The sequence below is a fragment of the Hyperolius riggenbachi genome, chromosome 9 (assembly GCF_040937935.1).
Source record: "Hyperolius riggenbachi isolate aHypRig1 chromosome 9, aHypRig1.pri, whole genome shotgun sequence".
NCBI classification, from domain to species: Eukaryota; Metazoa; Chordata; class Amphibia; order Anura; family Hyperoliidae; genus Hyperolius; species Hyperolius riggenbachi.
In genome coordinates this window covers 29,633,936-29,652,047 of record NC_090654.1, presented here as the reverse complement: position 1 = coordinate 29,652,047, position 18,112 = coordinate 29,633,936, and the positions used below count along the sequence as shown (strand labels likewise).

Below are 18,112 nucleotides of genomic sequence, written 5' to 3'. Positions count from 1 at the left end.
CACTGTAACAAGCATCAGGTTTTAAGCCCAATCTACACGATACGATTCTTTGTGCGGTTCGATTACGATTCTATTTACGATCCGATTAAATCCGACATGTCCGATCGGGATTCGATTCAATTCGATTTGCCATTGCATAACAATGGCAAAACTAATTGAATCGAATTGAATCCCGATCGGACATGTCTGATTAAATCGGATCGTAAATAGAATCGTATTCGAATCGCACAAAGAATCGTATCGTGTAGATGGGGCTTTAGAGAAGGTCAAAGCTTAGTGTTAGTGCTTCATATTTAAAGAGGAGCGCTGAATATAACTTGTTGAATGAAATAGCTTATTTTGTTTTTAAAGGGACACTGTAGGGGGGGTCGGGGGAAAATGAGTTGAACTTACCCGGGGCTTCTAATGGTCCCCCGCAGACATCCTGTGTTGGCGCAGCCACTCACCAATGCTCTGGCCCCGCCTCCAGGTCACCGCTGGAATTTCAGACTTTAAAGTCGGAAAACCACTGTGCCTGCGTTGCCGTGTCCTCACTCCCGCTGATGTCATCAGGAACGTACTGCGCAGGCACAGACCATACTGGGCTTGTGCTATACACTCCTGGTGACATCAGCGGGAGCGAGGACACGGCAACGCAGGCGCAGTGGTTTTCTGACTTTAAAGTCTGAAATTACAGAAGTGAACTGGAGGCGGGGCCGGAGCATCGGTGAGTGGCTGCACGGGTACAGGATGTCTGCGGGGGACCATTAGAAGCCCCGGTTAAGTTCAACTCATTTTCCCCCGACCCCCCCCCCCCCCCTACAGTATCCCTTTAACTCACAGCTCGGTAATGCTGACAACTTTACTGCTAGCAAGGTGCATCACTGCTGGGATGGTTTTTTTTTACCCTCCAGCTATGTAGTGAACAGCATTGTCAGTTGATCTCCCAGAATGCTCTGGGGAGAAGGCTGTGTGGCGCGGTTACATACCAGTATACTGTACATCTACACAGTCCAATCTCTGTTATCCAGAAATCTCAAGCAACCAGAAGAAAAATAGCGGCCTTGTAGGATTCTCAAAGCTATTTTCCAGTACATTTTGCTTTTATTACTGTCTTTGAACATGAACGCAGAGTTTGTGGTGAGGGTATGAAGCAAGAGGTTATAGTATTGCATAGTTCCCAACTGTCCCTCTTTTGGAGGGACGTTCCCTCTTTCTGCCTCATTTGTCCCTTTTTCAGGACTGATATACAGATCCATCTAAATATATGCATTTTTGTACTGAAAATGTGTTTACTTCACTCCAATCTTTATTCCCATCCTTTAAATCAATATATTTCTTAATATGTTCATATGAAGGAAAATGAACCAGGATAGAGAGGACCAGTGTGGTTTGAATTATAAAACACTTTTTTTAAAAAATGAAATCTTTATGGTATGCGAGACTAGGGGTGTGGCAGGGGGCGTAATTAGGGGTGTGGCAGAGGCGTGTCTTATGTGCCCCCTTTTTCTTATCTCAGAAAGTTGGGAGGTATAGTATTTTATCGAGGCCTATTTTTAATAGCAACTCAGGAGCTACTAGAAACTACATTTATCCATCCTTTACCAATTCCTGTAGGTGTTGGATAACTGGGATTCAGCTGTATATAGATATAGGATGTGGTTTTGGTGATGAAACCTTAACATTAAAATAGGCATTCTGATTTTTTTTTTTTAATGTTCTGCTATGATTTGTTACAGGGTACTCTTTCCAATCCACTGTCAGTTCACCACCATCAGGAGTTGGGGGGGGGGGGGGGGGGGGGAGAAACTGTCTATGTCCAACAAGGAGCAATATGGCTGCTGCTGGTCCCGCAGCCATCGCATCTAATCAAACACGGCGTCAGGCCCATGTGATCAAAGTGTCAGACTACAGTGTTGCAAGAAGTCTGACGCTTTGACCTGTCCCCGCCCCTCCAACCCCCGAGTCCCCCCGGCGCCAGGCATGTGTATCATACTGGCGCATATAGATTGTGCGGTGGAGCGCAAACCGGCGCCCCCCCCCCCCCCCCCCTGCTGATGGACAGGTCACCGTAGAGACCCCACCGGCTCTCCCCGGAACAGACCACCGAGACCACTCAAATCCCTCCCACAGAGAACAAAAAGTGCTGGAGGAGGGGACGTGGGTGATCTCATTTATGGATTGGAAAGGGTTAAAGGATACCTGAGGTGACAATTGACATGATGAGATGGACATGTGTATGTACGAAATGCCAACTATAAAACACTTTCCTAGCAGAAAATGGCTTCTGAGAGCAAGAAAGAGGGTAAAAAGGGGAATTTCTTATCAGTGAGGGTCACACTGTAGTCACTTCCTGTCTGAGTCAGGACTGAGTCAGCCACTTGCATACCTGATATTTAACTCTTTCAGACAGAGAAAGAAAAAAAGGAACACAGCCTAGTTATTTGTGTGCTAGGCACTGTACATACACATGTCTATCTTATCATGTCACTTGTCACCTCGTAGACCTTTAGCCCAAACCAGGTGAAAAAAACCTTTTAATTGGTGCGGCTATAGAACAGTATGTCAGATGCAAATTTCAAATTCTAGTTGCATTTAACCCCAATTTTACCTTTTAGGAAGTTGCAATGCGAAAACTTGTGCGTTCTACGGTGAACGATGAGGATGATGATGATGACGACGAGGATGAAGATGGACACCACCACCACCATCATCATCACCATCAAGTAAGTCCAGAGAAGCGGGTTATTCTCAGCCAAGCGGTAAGCGTAAGAGGACTGAATTGCGTAACATCTTACACAAAAACTTCCTCTATTGCCATTGAGTCAGCCTTACACGAAATAACGCATTTCATAGATTAAAGTGAACCAGAGACGAAGCACCCTCATGTATTTTACCATATAGATCAGTGGGAACATCAGAGAAAACACCTACCCAGCTCTCTGTTTTATCCTTCACTGCTTAGCCTGCTCTGTTGGCAGCCCTGGTGAAATCCCTGAGCATTCAGTCTGGCTTTGCTCAGGAATCATTATAGCTGAGTCTGCCTTCTCTGATGTCTTCAAGCCCAAGCCTGCCCCCTTGTGGCTCTGCTATAATGACTCCGCTATAATGATTCCTGAGCAAAGCCAGACTGAATGCTTAGTCGGGAATTTTATCAGGGCTGCAACAGAGCAGACTGAGTAGTGTAGGATGAAACAGAGAGCAGGGTAGGTGTTTTCTCTAATGATCCCACTGATCTATATGATAAAAATACATGAGGGTGCTTCGTCTCTGGTTCACTTTAAACTTTAGATGCGATTTAGACCTTTATACATGTTCATTTACTAATCTCAGTACAGGTAGTCCCCGGCTAATGAATGAGATGGGGACAAAACACTGCATCATCTCTATCCCCTGTACCCCTTCTGTACCCAATGTGTGTCCAGTGACCCCCTATGTGCCACCTCTGTTCCCCTGTACCATCCGCACCCCGTGCTGTTCCAAGACACACCCCCCCCCCCCCCGTACCCTCCGCAAAATGTTATCTTACCAGTTTAAAGGACCTACTAAAAATGTAGGCAGTTAAAATCTGACAGCACGGATGGGTTTTGGGCCAGTCCATCTCCTCATGGGGGATTCTCAGGGTTTTCTTTATTTTCAACGGCATTTCCTTAACCTATTTTGGTTCCTGGACGTAGAAACTACCGCGCGCTATGGTGCCCGATCACTGATTCCTCTCCCCCGCTGAAAAAGCGACAGCTTCTCTCGGAAGCTGCGCCTTTTCTGGCCATTCCCTCCCCGATGCGCCACTCTAAGCGTGTGTTACGCTTAGAGTGACGTCATGTAAACAAACTCATGTCACCCAAAAAGTAATACTACAACTGAAAATAAAAATAAATTAAAATGAACACACATTTACATTATAAATCTATTGTTTACCTCCACCCTCCTAAAACTACCCAAATAAAATGTTTACTATAAAAAAAAACAAAACCATTACAATAAAAAAAAACAAACATGTAAATATTTACCTAAGGGTCTAAACTTTTTAAATATCAATGTAAAGATGAAATATTTCTATATTTTTTTTATTTTAAACTTGTTAACCTCCTTGCCGGTTATCCCGAGCTCAGCTCGGGGTAACCTGCGCAGGAGGATATCTCAGGCCCCGCTGGGCCGATTTGCATAATTTTTTTTTTGTTACAAGCAGATAGCACTTTGCTAGCTGCTTGTAACTTCCGATCGCCGCCGCTCGCCGCCGATCCGCCGCAATCCGCCGCGCCGAGTCGCTCCCCCCCGCCCCAGAGCCCTGCGCTGCCTGGCCAATCAGTGCCAGGCAGCGTTGAGGGGCGGATCGGGATTCCCTATGACGTCCCGACGTCCATGACGTCGGTGACGTCATCCCGCCCCGTCGCCATGGCGACCGGGGAAGCCCTGCAGGAAATCCCGTTCTCAACGGGATTCCCTGCATACTCTGATCGCCGAAGGCGATCGGAGTGGGTGGGGGGATGCCGCCGCTTAGCGGCTATCATGTAGCGAGCCCTTGGCTCGCTACATGATTTAAAAAAAAAAAAAATTAAAAAAATGTGCGGCGCTGCCTCCTTGCCGGATTTTTTAGACCGGCAAGGTTGTTAATAGTGATAGATGCAAAATGGAAAAAATGCACCTTTATTTCCAAATAAAATATTGTCTCCATACATTGTGATAGGGACATAATTTTAACGGTGTAATAACCGGGACATATGGGCAAATACAATACGTGAGTTTTAATTATGGAGGCATGTATTATTTTAAAACTATAATGGCTGAAAACTGAGAAATAATGAATTTTTCCATTTTTTTCTTATTCTTCCTGTTAAAATGCGTTTACAGTAAAGTGGCTCTTAGCAAAATGTACCCCCCAAAGAAAGCCTAATTGGTGGCGGAAAAAACAAGATATAGATCAGTTCATTGTGATAAGTAGTGATAAAGTTATAGGCTAATGAATGGGAGGTGAACATTTCTCACGTGAAAACCACGGAACCTGAATGGGTTAAAGGGGAACGTCAGCTTGACAAACATACTGTCATTAAGTTACATTAGTTATGTTAATTAAAATGGGTAATATAATCTCTTACCCACCCTGTTTTAAAAGAACAGGGAAATGTTTGTGTTTTCATGGGGGCTGCCATCTTTGTCATGAGGGCAGCCATCTTTTTGGTTGAAAGGAGGTGATAAAGCATGAGACACAGTTCCAACTGTCCTGTGTCCTGATCACCCCTCCCAGCTGCGCGCACTAGGCTTTAAAGTGGAATATAACCCTGCATTTCAACTTTGCTCTAAAACATTATTTACAGCATATTATATGCAACCAGCATTTTTTTTTTTACTAGACCAGCATTGGAAGGGTTACACACAGAGCTTTAAAGTTCCTGGAGAGAACTGCTGCCGCATCCGAATCCTACATAGATACATTTAAGCAAAACAAAATGTAACAACTGTGGAATGTGACTCACTCTCTCTGACTGTGCAGGAGCTGGAGGACAGCCAAAGAGTGTGTAACATTCCTCACTTGCTAAATTTTGTTTACTTAAATGTATCTATCTAAACTTCGGCAGTTCTCTGCACGAACTTTAAAACTCTGTGTGTAACCCTTCCAATGCTGGTCTAGTAAAAAAAAATGCTGGTTGCATATAATATGCTGTAAATAATGTTTTAGAGCAAAGTTAAAATGCAGGGTTATATTCCGCTTTAAATTTCAGATGCAAAATTAAAATAAAAAAGTGCGCCAAAACAGCACAAGGAGAGCAACAACATCAGAAATCCCATCATGCTTTGCACAGCATCAGGGGAAAATTGCTCGGGCAGTTTTCTTCTGTGTAGCTAAAAATAAGGTTTGGGTAAAAAAAACCAAAGTTCTGATGCTGTGAAAAGCCTTTTCAGTGCTGCTAAGTAGATTTTTAGTCTGGAGGTTCACTTTAACAGCAGTTAAAGTCAAGTCTGACAAAATAGTGTGCAAGTGAGTAGGGAGGCTGGCTGGTATCTTACTATTTTGGCAGCTAAACTGCTGTTCAGGAAATGCTATTGAAAACAAAAACATCCCTGAGAATCCCCCTGTCGGTTCTGTCAGATTTTAACTGCCTACTTTTTTCGCTATAGTGGTCCTTTTTTAAAAAAAAAGATATTTTTTTGACATTTTTAAAATCAAGTTTGTCAAAAACTACAAGGTTACATAGTTGCATAGTTATTTGGGTTGAAATAGACATACGCCCATCGAGTTCATCCAGAAAATAACACCAGCCTGCTCCCTCACATATCCCTGTTGATCCAGAGGAAGGCAAGAAAAAACCCTTACAAAGCATGGTCTAATTAGCCCCAAAAGGGGAAAAAAATCCCGACTAGATAGCAATCAGATAAAATCCATGGATCAACACCACTGGTCATTACCTAGTGATTAGTGGCTGTCTTTCAACGCAAGGAAAGCATCTAGGCCCCCCTTAAACGCAGATTTAGAATTTGCCATAACTACTTCCTGTGGCAATGCATTCCACATTTTAATCACTCTTACTGTAAAGAATCCTTTCCTAAATGGTTAAAACTGTTTTTCCTCCATGCGCAGATCATGTCCTCTAGTCCTTTGTAAAAGCCTAGGGACAAAAAGCTCATCTGCCAAGGTTTTATATTGCTCTCTAATGTATTTTAGAAACTCCTTTCTTTGAATCTTTGGGTACCTTTTTTTGTTTGTTTTTGTTTCCACAGAATCAAATTTCACTTTTTTTGGGGGGGGAGAGGGGGTGCAGCCATTATATTGGCTCAGGTGTTCGTAAGTTCAAGACTACCTGTGTATGGAGGAGAGGAAAATAATTGTTGCTTAGGTTTTGTGGTCCGACTACTGAGACTTTTAGAAGAAAACTTTTGAGAACACCCAGGTCTCTTCTTCAGGGATTCTGAAAAGTTTCAATCTAAAAATGTATTTAGTGACTATGAACCACAACAATAATGTCTTTGCTCTCTTGCACTGTATATGGCTAAAAGGATGCCACTAATATTGGTATGTAGCTCCTCCCACTGCACTGTACTAAACTTTTTTTCCTTTCTAACCCCTGCAGGATGGTCAGAATTCTTCCGGAGATCCCAGCGAGTACAATCTGCGCTCTCGCCTCATCACTTGCAAGCTCTGTGGGCAGGAAAAATCCCTGAATGAATCTGGCCTTGGTGGTACTCCCGGAGCTGCTTCCTCCTCCTCCAGCTCCTATACTACCGTAACCCGCACTTACCGCAGCAGCGGAGGGGCAGGCAGCAGCGGCCTGGGAGAGAGCTTGACACCACGCTCCTATATCATGGGGGACAACCAACGTGCTAAGGTGAGGCCCAATCCACTGCTCACATACAGCCACTGACCACTCTACTTATAAGCCACAGCCCCCAACTACTGTCCTTATAAGCCACAGCCCACAACTACTGTCCTTATAAGCCACAGCCCACAACTACTCTACTTATAAGCCACAACCGCCAACTGCTCTCCTTATAAGCCACAGCTGCCCACCACTTTCTTTATAAGCCACAGCTGCCCACTACTCTCCTTATAGGCCACAGCTGCCCACCACTCTCCTTATAGGCCACAGCTGCCCACCACTCTCCTTATAGGCCACAGCTGCCCACCACTCTCCTTATAGGCCACAGCTGCCCACTACTCTCCTTATAAGCCACAACCGCCAACCACTCTTCTTATAAGCCACAGCCACCCACCACTCTCCTTATAAGCCACAGCTGCCCACCACTTTCTTTATAAGCCACAGCTGCCCACCACTTTCTTTATAAGCCACAGCTGCCCACCACTTTCTTTATAAGCCACAGCTGCCCACCACTCTCCTTATAGGCCACAGCTGCCCACCACTCTCCTTATAGGCCACAGCTGCCCACCACTCTCCTTATAGGCCACAGCTGCCCACCACTCTCCTTATAGGCCACAGCTGCCCACCACTCTCCTTATAGGCCACAGCTGCCCACTACTCTCCTTATAAGCCACAGCTGCCCACCACTCTCCTTATAGGCCACAGCTGCCCACCACTCTCCTTATAGGCCACAGCTGCCCACCACTCTCCTTATAGGCCACAGCTGCCCACTACTCTCCTTATAGGCCACAGCTGCCCACTACTCTCCTTATAAGCCACAACCGCCAAACACTCTTCTTATAAGCCACAGCCACCCACCACTCTCCTTATAAGCCACAGCTGCCCACCACTTTCTTTATAAGCCACAACCGCCAACTACTCTCCTTATAAGCCACAGCCGCCCACCACTTTCTTTATAAGCCACAACCGCCAACTACTCTCCTTATAAGCCACAGCCACCAACCGCTTTCCTTATAAGCCACAACCGCCAACCACTGCCTTTATAGGCCACAGCCGCTGACCACTCTCCTTATAAACCACAGCCGCTCACCACTCTCCTTATAAGCCACAGCTGCCTACCACTCTCCTTATAAGCCACAGCTGCCCACCACTTTCTTTATAAGCCACAACCGCCAACCGCTCTCCTTATAGGCCACAACCGCCAACCATTCGCCTTATAGGCCACAGCCGCCCACCAATCTCCTTATAAGCCACAGCCGCCCACCACTTTCTTTATAAGCCACAGCCGCCCACCACTCTCCTTATAGGCCACAACCGCCAACCATTCTCCTTATAGGCCACAACCGCCAACCATTCTCCTTATAGGCCACAACCGCCAACCATTCTCCTTATAGGCCACAGCCGCCCACCAATCTCCTTATAGGCCACAGCCGCCCACCACTCTCCTTATAAGCCACAGCCACTCACTACTCTCCTTGTAAGCCACAACTGTCAACCACTGCCTTTATAGGCCACAGCCGCCGACCACTGCCTTTATAGGCCACAGCCGCCGACCACTGCCTTTATAGGCCACAACCGCCGACCACTGCCTTTATAGGCCACAACCGCCGACCACTGCCTTTATAGGCCACAACCGCCGACCACTGCCTTTATAGGCCACAGCCGCCGACCACTGCCTTTATAGGCCACAGCCGCCGACCACTGCCTTTATAGGCCACAGCCGCCGACCACTGCCTATTGGACACAACCGTCAACCGCTCTCCTTATAAGCCACAGCTGGCAACCAGTCTGCTTTATAATTCCGCAGCTAGTGGATTGCAGCGCATTGGGAAATTTCTCCCTTTGTGGTAGTTACTGTCATTTCATACTTTCTGTTGTAGGAATTGTTTTGTCCATAGATTGTCAGCCCCCTTCAGTATGAAAAATAATTAGCACGAGCGTTTAGATTATTATGAAAAATAAATTTTACAAATAAAAATTTGACGTGTGTTTGAAGCCCCCACCTGGCAAGCTATTTAAGTAATTGTCATATTGTAACTATTGCCATACCCTAATGTTGGTTGATAAACTATAATATTACTCTTATATGGCCTTACTTATCCACAAATTTGATAGACTTTTTATTTATAAAGAGGAACTGCAATGAAAATGAACTTAATAACATTTCTTTTATAATATTAATTTGTAAATTATTTAGTCAGTGCCCATTCTTTTCTGAAATGCATCAGTTTGCATAAAATGTGCATTAACTTACAATTATTTGCATTTCATTGACCATCTCGGTCAGCCGCCACGTCAACAGATAAACAATTACAAATAAATCGCCGCTTAGCTTCGGCACCAGAGAGCCGTTTAGTGACTTGGGGAAGTGAAACACTTTTCTTACCAAATCCTTCTACTGCTTAACTACCTAACGGCCGCATCACGCGATGGGTGTGAATGCTGCGACAGCCCCAGGACTGTCAAACGCCAATTGGCGTGAAGTCCTGGGGCGGGGTTTTGCAGGAGAGCACGCGTGCTAATTCGTGCGCATCTCCACTTGAATGATGGAGCTCCACTCCGCCATCAGTCTCCCTGCGGCGATTGCCGCTAGGAGACTGTTAGACGGCGCCGTCTATTTACTCTGTACAGCGCTGCGATCTACGGCAGCGCTGTACTGGGGACAGCCATGTGACCCGCTGTCCCCCTGGGAGGCAGGAGAGCGATCGGCTCTCAGGCTGATGCCTATGACAGCCGATCGCGTTGATTGGCTATCAGAGGGGGGGGCTGGTGACAAAAATAAAAAAATAGCTATATTAAAAAAAAAAACAATTAAATATTTATAAAAAAAATAAACATTCCGGAAGCATATGAGCCCACCACCAGAGAGCTGTGTTGGTGGGCAGAAAAGGGGGCGGGGGATCGATTGTGTGCTGAGTTGTACATCCCTGCAGCGAAGCCTTACAGCTGCAGTGGCCTAAATTGAAAAAAATAGCCTGGTCACTAGGGGTGGGGGAGGGGGGGGGTATTTGGGGTGTAAGCCTACTATCCACAAGTGGTTAAACTACAGTCACTGGAGCATCAAAATACATAAGCATTTGAAATATTTTATATGTTTCCAGTAAGAGAAAAAATACTACTATTACATTTTGACAAATTATATTATATGTAGAGATGCATTTTATTTATTTATTTATTGTCGTCTTGTTTTCCAGGTGGCCCCCCAAAACTGTGCCATCATGTAACCTCATCCTCTCCAGCAACACTACCAAGTGCCCAAGCTATATACATAGAATAAATAGCTATATTTTTTCCTGTGGGTTTGTTTTTTTTTTTTTTTAAACTTTTTTTTTTACATCAGGTATTTTATAGAGAAGGAAAAGAAAAAAAAAAAAAGAACGCTTATTTTGTTTTGTTGTTTTTTTTTTTTATTAACCTGTATTCTAAAAGCAGCTGATGTTTATGATTATTTTGAATGAAACCAAAGGTATAAATCTATATCAGGTCTATAGGTAGTTCTGGCCCCTAGGGTTGGGGCACCCCAGCCAGCTTAAAGGGATACTGTAGGGGGGTCGGGGGAAAATTAGTTGAATTTACCCGGGGCTTCTAATGGTCCCCCGCAGACGTCCTGTGCCTGCGCAGCCACTCACCGATGCTCCGGCCCCGCCTCTGGTTCACTTCTGGAATTTCTGACTTTAAAGTCTGAAAACCACTGCGCCTGCGTTGCCGTGTCCTCACTCCCGCTGATGTCACCAGGAGCGTACTGCGCAGGCCCAGTATGGTCTGTGTCTGCGCAGTACGTTCCTGGTGACATCAGTGGGAACAAGGACACAGCAATGCAGGCACAGTGGTTTTCAGACTTTAAAGTCGGAAATTCCAGAAGTGAACCGGAGGCGGAGCCAGAACATTGGTGAGTGGCTGCGCGGGCACAGGATGTCTGCGGGGGACCGTTAGAAGCCCTGGGTAAGTTCAACTCATTTTCCCCCGACCTCCCTACAGTATCCCTTTAAGCTCCTCCTCCTCCTGCTAGTTGCAGCTCATTGGGCCCGGAAGAGAGAGCCGTTGGGGCTGCCTTTTGTTTACTGCCTTCCCCTCAACCTTTAGGTAGTTTAATGTAAAGTGCATTATACCAAATGTTTCTATGCAATTGTGTTGGTAATGTAAGGAAATTGGATTTCAAAACATTTTTCTACCAAACAAAATGGCAGCGCCTCCAAATATTACACTCAATAGTATAGCCAACGTGTGATCTGATGACTAGGATCTGTATATCTGTAGAACACTACTGTGTTACTTGAAATGGCGCTAAACGTTAAAGGGAGCTTAGTTGAATAATACTCTCGTGTGTCGCCATTGTATTTCTAAAGGTTACGATGAAACTTTTTGGTGTTCATGTCGTGACTGTTGCATATTTGTTATCACGGGCTCATCCACATTTAAAATAAATGTTAAAAAGATGATTGCACTCTACCAAAAATCGGGTACAGAAATAAATATTTTTTTGATAACGTTACTCAAGTGTTGAAAAAAAAATAGTGGGGCGTTTTGAGCGTATTTTTTATTATAACACTAGTTTCTTATAAAGGGGCCCTAACTTGGTGCAGAGGGGCCACTGCCTTTGGATTCATTGGCTATACTACAAAAAAGAGGATCATGACTGTATAATGACCCCCGCCGCCAAGCTGCTTGCGCCTAAACGCTTATAACTTCATATTTTTTTATTGTGGCTTATAATTCATATAATATAGATTGCAAAGCTGTCTTTCTCTGTGTATCTATATATATATATATATATATTGTATGTACCAAAGTCTGGCACAAAGATTCACTGTTTTTGGAAAACAGGGCTTGTTCTATTGTAAACATTTTGGAGATGAGAGGAAAAAAGTATTGTAAAACGCCAAGAACTGCAAAAAAACTCTGTTTTGCAGAGAAATGCTCTCAAGTGTTTGTGTTCTAAAAAAAATTCTATTTTTTTTTCACCTGGAGCATAAAGATGTTAAAGGGACACTTAAGTCAAACAAAAAAATAATGAGTTTTACTTACCTGAGGCTTCCAATAGCCCCCTGCAGCTGTCCGGTGCCCTCGCCGTCTCTCTCCGATCCTCCTGGCCCCGCCAGCAGCCACTTCCTGTTTCGGTGACAGGAGCTGACAGGCTGGGGACGCGAGTGATTCTTCGCGTTCCTGGCCACAATAGCGCCATCTATGCTGCTATAGCATATATCATATACCATATAGCAGCATAGAGGGTGCTAATGTGTCTGGGAACGTGAAGAATCACTCGCATCCCCAGCCTGTCAGCTCCTGTCACCGAAACAGGAAGTGGCTGCCGGCGGGGCCAGGAGGATTGGAGGGAGACGGCGAGGGCACCGGACAGCTGCAGGGGGCTATTGGAAGCCCCAGGTGACTAAAACTCATTATTTTTTTGTTTGACTTAAGTGTCCCTTTAAAGCATTAGTATTTTATCATATCAAAGGTCTCCCAAAAATCCAAAAAGCCTCCTAAAGAAAAAAAAAAAAAAAATTCCAAAAAGTCTCCCCAAAAATCTGGAGATTTGGCTCAGTTTGCTAAGGCTTCTTTTCTGCTTCTGAAAGTTAAAACCAAGCTTGATTGAAATTCAAGTTATAAAGCACACGTCCCAAAGCATAGTATCATTGATATACAAAATATTACTTATCTATATATAAAAATATATATATATTTACAATTTAATCTTGGATGCATCTGTATAAGAGGTTGTTGTAGAATTTTTTTATTTTCCTTAATCAGAGGAGCGAACCAAAGGGTTTTGAAGAGGGTTAGGTATTGTCAGAAAAGGTGAGCAGCAAAGATGTTTGGGAAAGGAGCCTGGCCCATTTTGTCGGTTGTATTATTAAAAAAAAAAAAAATCACGATGTTTGTCATCCACTGCACAAAAAAAAACATTTTTTTGGGGCAGCATACAAAAATAATCTTTGTACCAAACGCTGGTAACATTTTACAATCTGAAAACTTAATTGTGCTCTTAATAGTGTAACGTGATTATGCTTGCAGGAAGTTATGTCGAAGTGCCTTAGAATGCGTAGAAATTTGAACGTCTTATTTTGTGGGCTCCCGAAATGTTTAGCCTATTAGTTTGCTTGTGGCGTAGGATACACACTCTGTGCCTTATTCCTTTTCAGGGCCATAGCCGGTTCAATCTCCAGTGGTGCCACGGGGCAAAGGCAACCTGGGCCCCACCCTCAGCAAATTCACCCCCAGGGCCCCTGAGCCATGTTGTCCGGAGCCCTTGTTTTATTTGTGGTAGCACCGTAACTCACCTGTCCCAGCACACTGTTTCATCTGTGCTTTCTGTCTTCCTCCCGCTGCTTGCCTCTTCTCAGTGACCTGACCTGGTGCATGTTTTGCATAGTGACGGGTCGTGGAGAAGAGACAGCAAGTGGGGAGATGAAGACAGTGAGCACGGAAGGAGCAGCGCACTGGGACAGGTGAGTAGCAATCCTGCCAAAAATGGTGCAGGGGCCCCAAGGCAAAGGTAACCTGCCCCCTCCAGCAAAATCTACCCCTAGGGCCCTTGAGCCACGCTCTCTGGAGCCCTCGCACGATTTGTGGCAGCACTGTAACTCACCTCTCCGGATGCGCTGCTTCATCCATTTTCTCGGTCTTCATCCTGCTACCTGCCTCTTCTCAGTGACCTGGCGCATGTTAAGCATTATGACATGCAATGGGTCATGGAGAAGAGACAGCAAGCGGGGAGATGATGGGGAGCACGGAGGGAGCAGCGTGCTGGGACAGGTGAGTAGCAAACCTGACAAAAATGGAGCAGAGGCCCCGGGGAGTACAAGTCTGAGGGGGGGGGGGGGGGGGGGGGAATTGGGGTGGCTGTGGAGCAATTGCCCTCTATGCCTTAATGGTAGCACCAGCCTCAGGACACGGCATCCTAACAGAGTGATAAGCTGGGTGCTCAGAGATATGTTTTGAAATATGTAATGGTCGCCTTTAATGTCATAGACTTCAAGTGCCTTATATGTGTGTCTCATACTCGGGAGACCCGCCTGCTCCGGTCCCGCCCACCCTTACCGCAATGATTGTATATTTTTGTCTTTGCTTTGCTTTCTCTATATAATTTGTAATAGTGACAAGCACATTTCTGCGCAATAAGCTTCTGAATAAAGACCAATGAACCCAACTTGTTGTTTGCCTCGTCTTTGCATTGCTAGGAAAATCACCGAAGGAATATGCATTTTTTTTTTCTTGAAAGGGAAGGTCCAAGGGGAAAAAAAAGAAATCCACTTACCTCGGGTTTCCTCCAGCCCCTGGCAACCACCCTGTGCCCTTGCCGCAGCTCCGTTGGCTCCCGGTCCCCTCCTGTGCAGAGGCCGACCTCGCCAGGTCGGCATCTTCCTACATCTTGTGTTCCACTGCACGGCTCATTGAGTCGCACTGACGTCATCCGGGCTGATCTGTGCAGGCACAGAACTACTGCTCCTGCGCAGTACAGTCCGGATGACGTCAGCGCGACTCTTAGAGCCGCTTGCGCAGTCGGCATCTTGTGCAAGAGCGGACCCCGGACCACCAGCCTGAAGCGGATCTGCGGCGTGGGCACAGGACGGCTGGCAGGGGCTGGAGGAAGCCCCAGGTAAGTGGATTTTTTTTTTTATGTCCTCGGATGTATTTTCTAATATGGTGCTTATGGTCAGTGCTAAAAAATATTTTTTTCTCTTGTATCTGATTGGCCAGTGGTGGCTCCAGCTCAAAACTTTTGGAGGGCATGATGGCTGGCTGGTGGGGTCAATTTGGGTGATCAAAATCAATGTTTGTATGGCGAGCTTTAGATATTTTTTCCCTAACTCTGGTGATAAAATTAAGGCTAACTAGTTAGCAATGATAATAACCAAATGCTAAATAGTAACCAGAGGCTTTTAAGCAGAGCAGATGGTCCAAATGATGGTGCTACTATTGAAGAAAAGTTACCTACAGATGTACTTGGCTAGTTGGCTGGAATGCTTTAATCCTTAGTTGCTCGCAAGCTGCTCCTGTGTGGACAGTTCTCAGACAAATCCTTCCAGCCTTTGTCTCATGACTCTGGCCTGCCCTGGGCGCTACATGCAGCATTTTTACCGGGAGGTAACTACATCATGTGTCAACTGTTGACACACTTGTTGTTATGAATGCTCCCATTCGGCAACTAAATGGTGTGTTTAAAGGACCACTGTCATGAAAATTATACAATTTTAAATACTTGTAAACACATACAAATGCAAAGTCTGTTTATTTCAGAGTAAAATGTGACATATATTACTTTACTCCTATGTTGTTGTAACTAATCGTGGTACTAAGGTCATATTTTAAACGTTGTAATAACCGGGGCAAATGGGCAAATAAATGTGTAGGTTTTATCCACAGTAGCACATTTGTATTTTAAAACTATAATGGCCAGAAACTGAGAAGAAATTCATTTTTTCAATTTTGTTTCTTCTTATTCCTGTTAAAATGCATTTCGAATAAAATAATTCTTGGCAAAATTTACTGCCCAAAGAAAGCCTAACTGGTGGCGAAAAAAAAACAAAACAAGATATAGATCATTTTGTTGTGATAAAGTTATAAAATTGGCGAATGAAAGGGAGGAGCGCTGAAACGTGAAAATTGCTCTGGTCCATAAGGGGAAATAACTACTTACTGGTGGAGTGGTTCAACAGAAAGTCTATTCTATGGCGATGCAAAAGTTTTGTAAACAGTTGATGTTGCAGAAGCGTATTTTAACCTCTTGACGACCAGCTAACGCTGATTGGCGTAAACTGGTCGTCTGCGGGTTTCTATGGAAACGGCCGCTCGTTCGAGCTGCCTTTCCATGTCCGTTCACGGAGGGTGTCTCCGTGAACAGCCGGAGAGCCGCCGATCGCGGCTTTCCGGCAAAATGTAAACACGCGGGGAAGAAATCCCCGCTGTTTACATCATACGGCGCTGCTGCACAGCAGCGCCGTAAGGCAGATCGGCGATCCCCGGCCTCTGATTGGCCGGGGATCGCCGGCATATGATAGGCTGAAGCCTATCCTACAATGCGCAGGACGGATATCCGTCCTGCGCCGCTCAGAGGGGAAGGGAGAGGGAGGGAGAGAGCGCCGAAAATGCTGCGGAGGGGGGCTTTGAAGAGCCCCCCCGCAAAGCGCAGCAAGCCGGTGGTGATCAGACCCCCCCCAGCAGGACATCCCCCTAGTGGGAAAAAAAGGGGGTAGGTCTGATCGCCCTGGCATAATGCTGATCTGTGCTGCGGGCTGGAGAGCTCACGCAGCACAGATCAGACAGAAATCCCCTGGTCGTCAAGTGGTTAACATACCTGAAGCAGGAAGTGATCGCAAGCATGCGTCACTTCCTGCTTGGCTGGTGGCCAGACAGGGAACACCGTGTACAAACGCGGTGTTCCCTGAAGGCCTGGTTTTGGTGATGTTGTGCGGCGTGCGCAACGCACTGCATTGCTAATGTCAGTTTATAGTGTGAAACCAGCCTCAGGAATAACGAACACACAGCACAGAATGACACGGGAGGTTGCAACCCCTAAAACAGGCAGTAGGAACATTTTGCAGAAACTGACTAATGGATTATAGAAAACTAAAAGCAGAGTACACACATTCTATGGTAGACGGTTGTTAGGGTGACCATGTGTTCCTTCCTCATTTATCGATGTGTGAGATAAACAGCATTCCAGGGCAACTGTACACAGGTTAGAGTCTTAATCCTTGTACACGCATCCAATTTTGATTGGCTAATGCTCGGTCAATTTTACCACTTCCATGTAGTATGTAGCCTACACCCCTATGCCTTCCCTCCAGTCTCCGGTCAGAGATGGACCATTTGCCTAATCGGGCTGTTATTGACCTGCGTCTGGCTACCTTGTGAAGAAGAACCTAGATATGTATTTGATAACTTTGGCTGCCTGCATGTACATATATCAACCTCACCAATGTCTCAAAACCCCAACTGTTATCAACCCCACCAATGTCTCAAAACCCCAACTGTTATCAACCCCACCAATGTCTCAAAACCCCAACTGTTATCAACCCCACCAATGTCTCAAAACCCCAACCGTTATCAACCCCACCAATGTCTCAAAACCCCAACCGTTATCAACCCCACCAATGTCTCAAAACACCAACCGTTTTCTCACCCTGCTAGCCACCCAAAAAATGGTGAATCCTCTTCAAAATTGGCATGCTAACATTCAAATCCCTACACGACCTAAGCCCTGCATACCCTGAAGGATTTGTTGCAACTGTGTCACACCTCCCACAACCTCAGATCAAAGGGATCCAATAACTTGACCACCTTAAAGCAGGCCATACACTGGCTCGATTCACGGCCGTTTCGACAGCAGATCCGATCCTGGGATCGGATCTGCTGCCAATCGCTTGCGCTAAACGCACCCGCCGATCCGATTCCCTCCCGAAATCGGATCGGACCGTCGATCGCGCCGTGCGGGAAATTACCCTCGATCGCCCGGCGGTAGGAGCGCGTCGCTTGCGGCGTACGATTCGGGCCCGATCCGAGCATGTATACATTACCTGAAGCTGGCTCCTGGGTCCTCTTCTCCTCGCTGCACCGCATTTCCGCATGTCCCAGTGTACGCTTATACTTCCTGTGTCACTCCGGTGACCAGGAAGTTGAAATAGAGGGCGCTCTATTTGAACTTCCTGGTCACGGAGTAACACAGGAAGCGCCGGGATGGAGCAAGAACAGCGGTGCGGTGCAGTGCGGAGAAGACGCCCGGGAGCCAGCCTCAGGTAATGTATACGGGGGGGGGACAGGCGGCAGGAGCAGCTGAACAGATTGTGATCGGTTTCAGGCTGAAATCGATTCACAATCTG

At 45.8% G+C, this 18,112-nt stretch overlaps 1 protein-coding gene across 1 annotated transcript in view; it reads left to right on the top strand.

The window, feature by feature from the left end:
* Nucleotides 1-10,590, top strand: part of LMNA (lamin A/C) — an 80,196-nt gene extending 69,606 nt beyond the window's left edge. Inside the window, exons 10-12 of the mRNA XM_068252294.1 lie at nt 2,598-2,705; nt 7,047-7,301; nt 10,487-10,590. Coding sequence (XP_068108395.1) covers nt 2,598-2,705; nt 7,047-7,301; nt 10,487-10,516 — 393 coding nt within the window. The 3' untranslated portion in view covers nt 10,517-10,590. The remainder of the gene's footprint in view (nt 1-2,597; nt 2,706-7,046; nt 7,302-10,486) is intronic.
* The last annotated feature ends 7,522 nt before the right edge of the window (nt 10,591-18,112 follow it).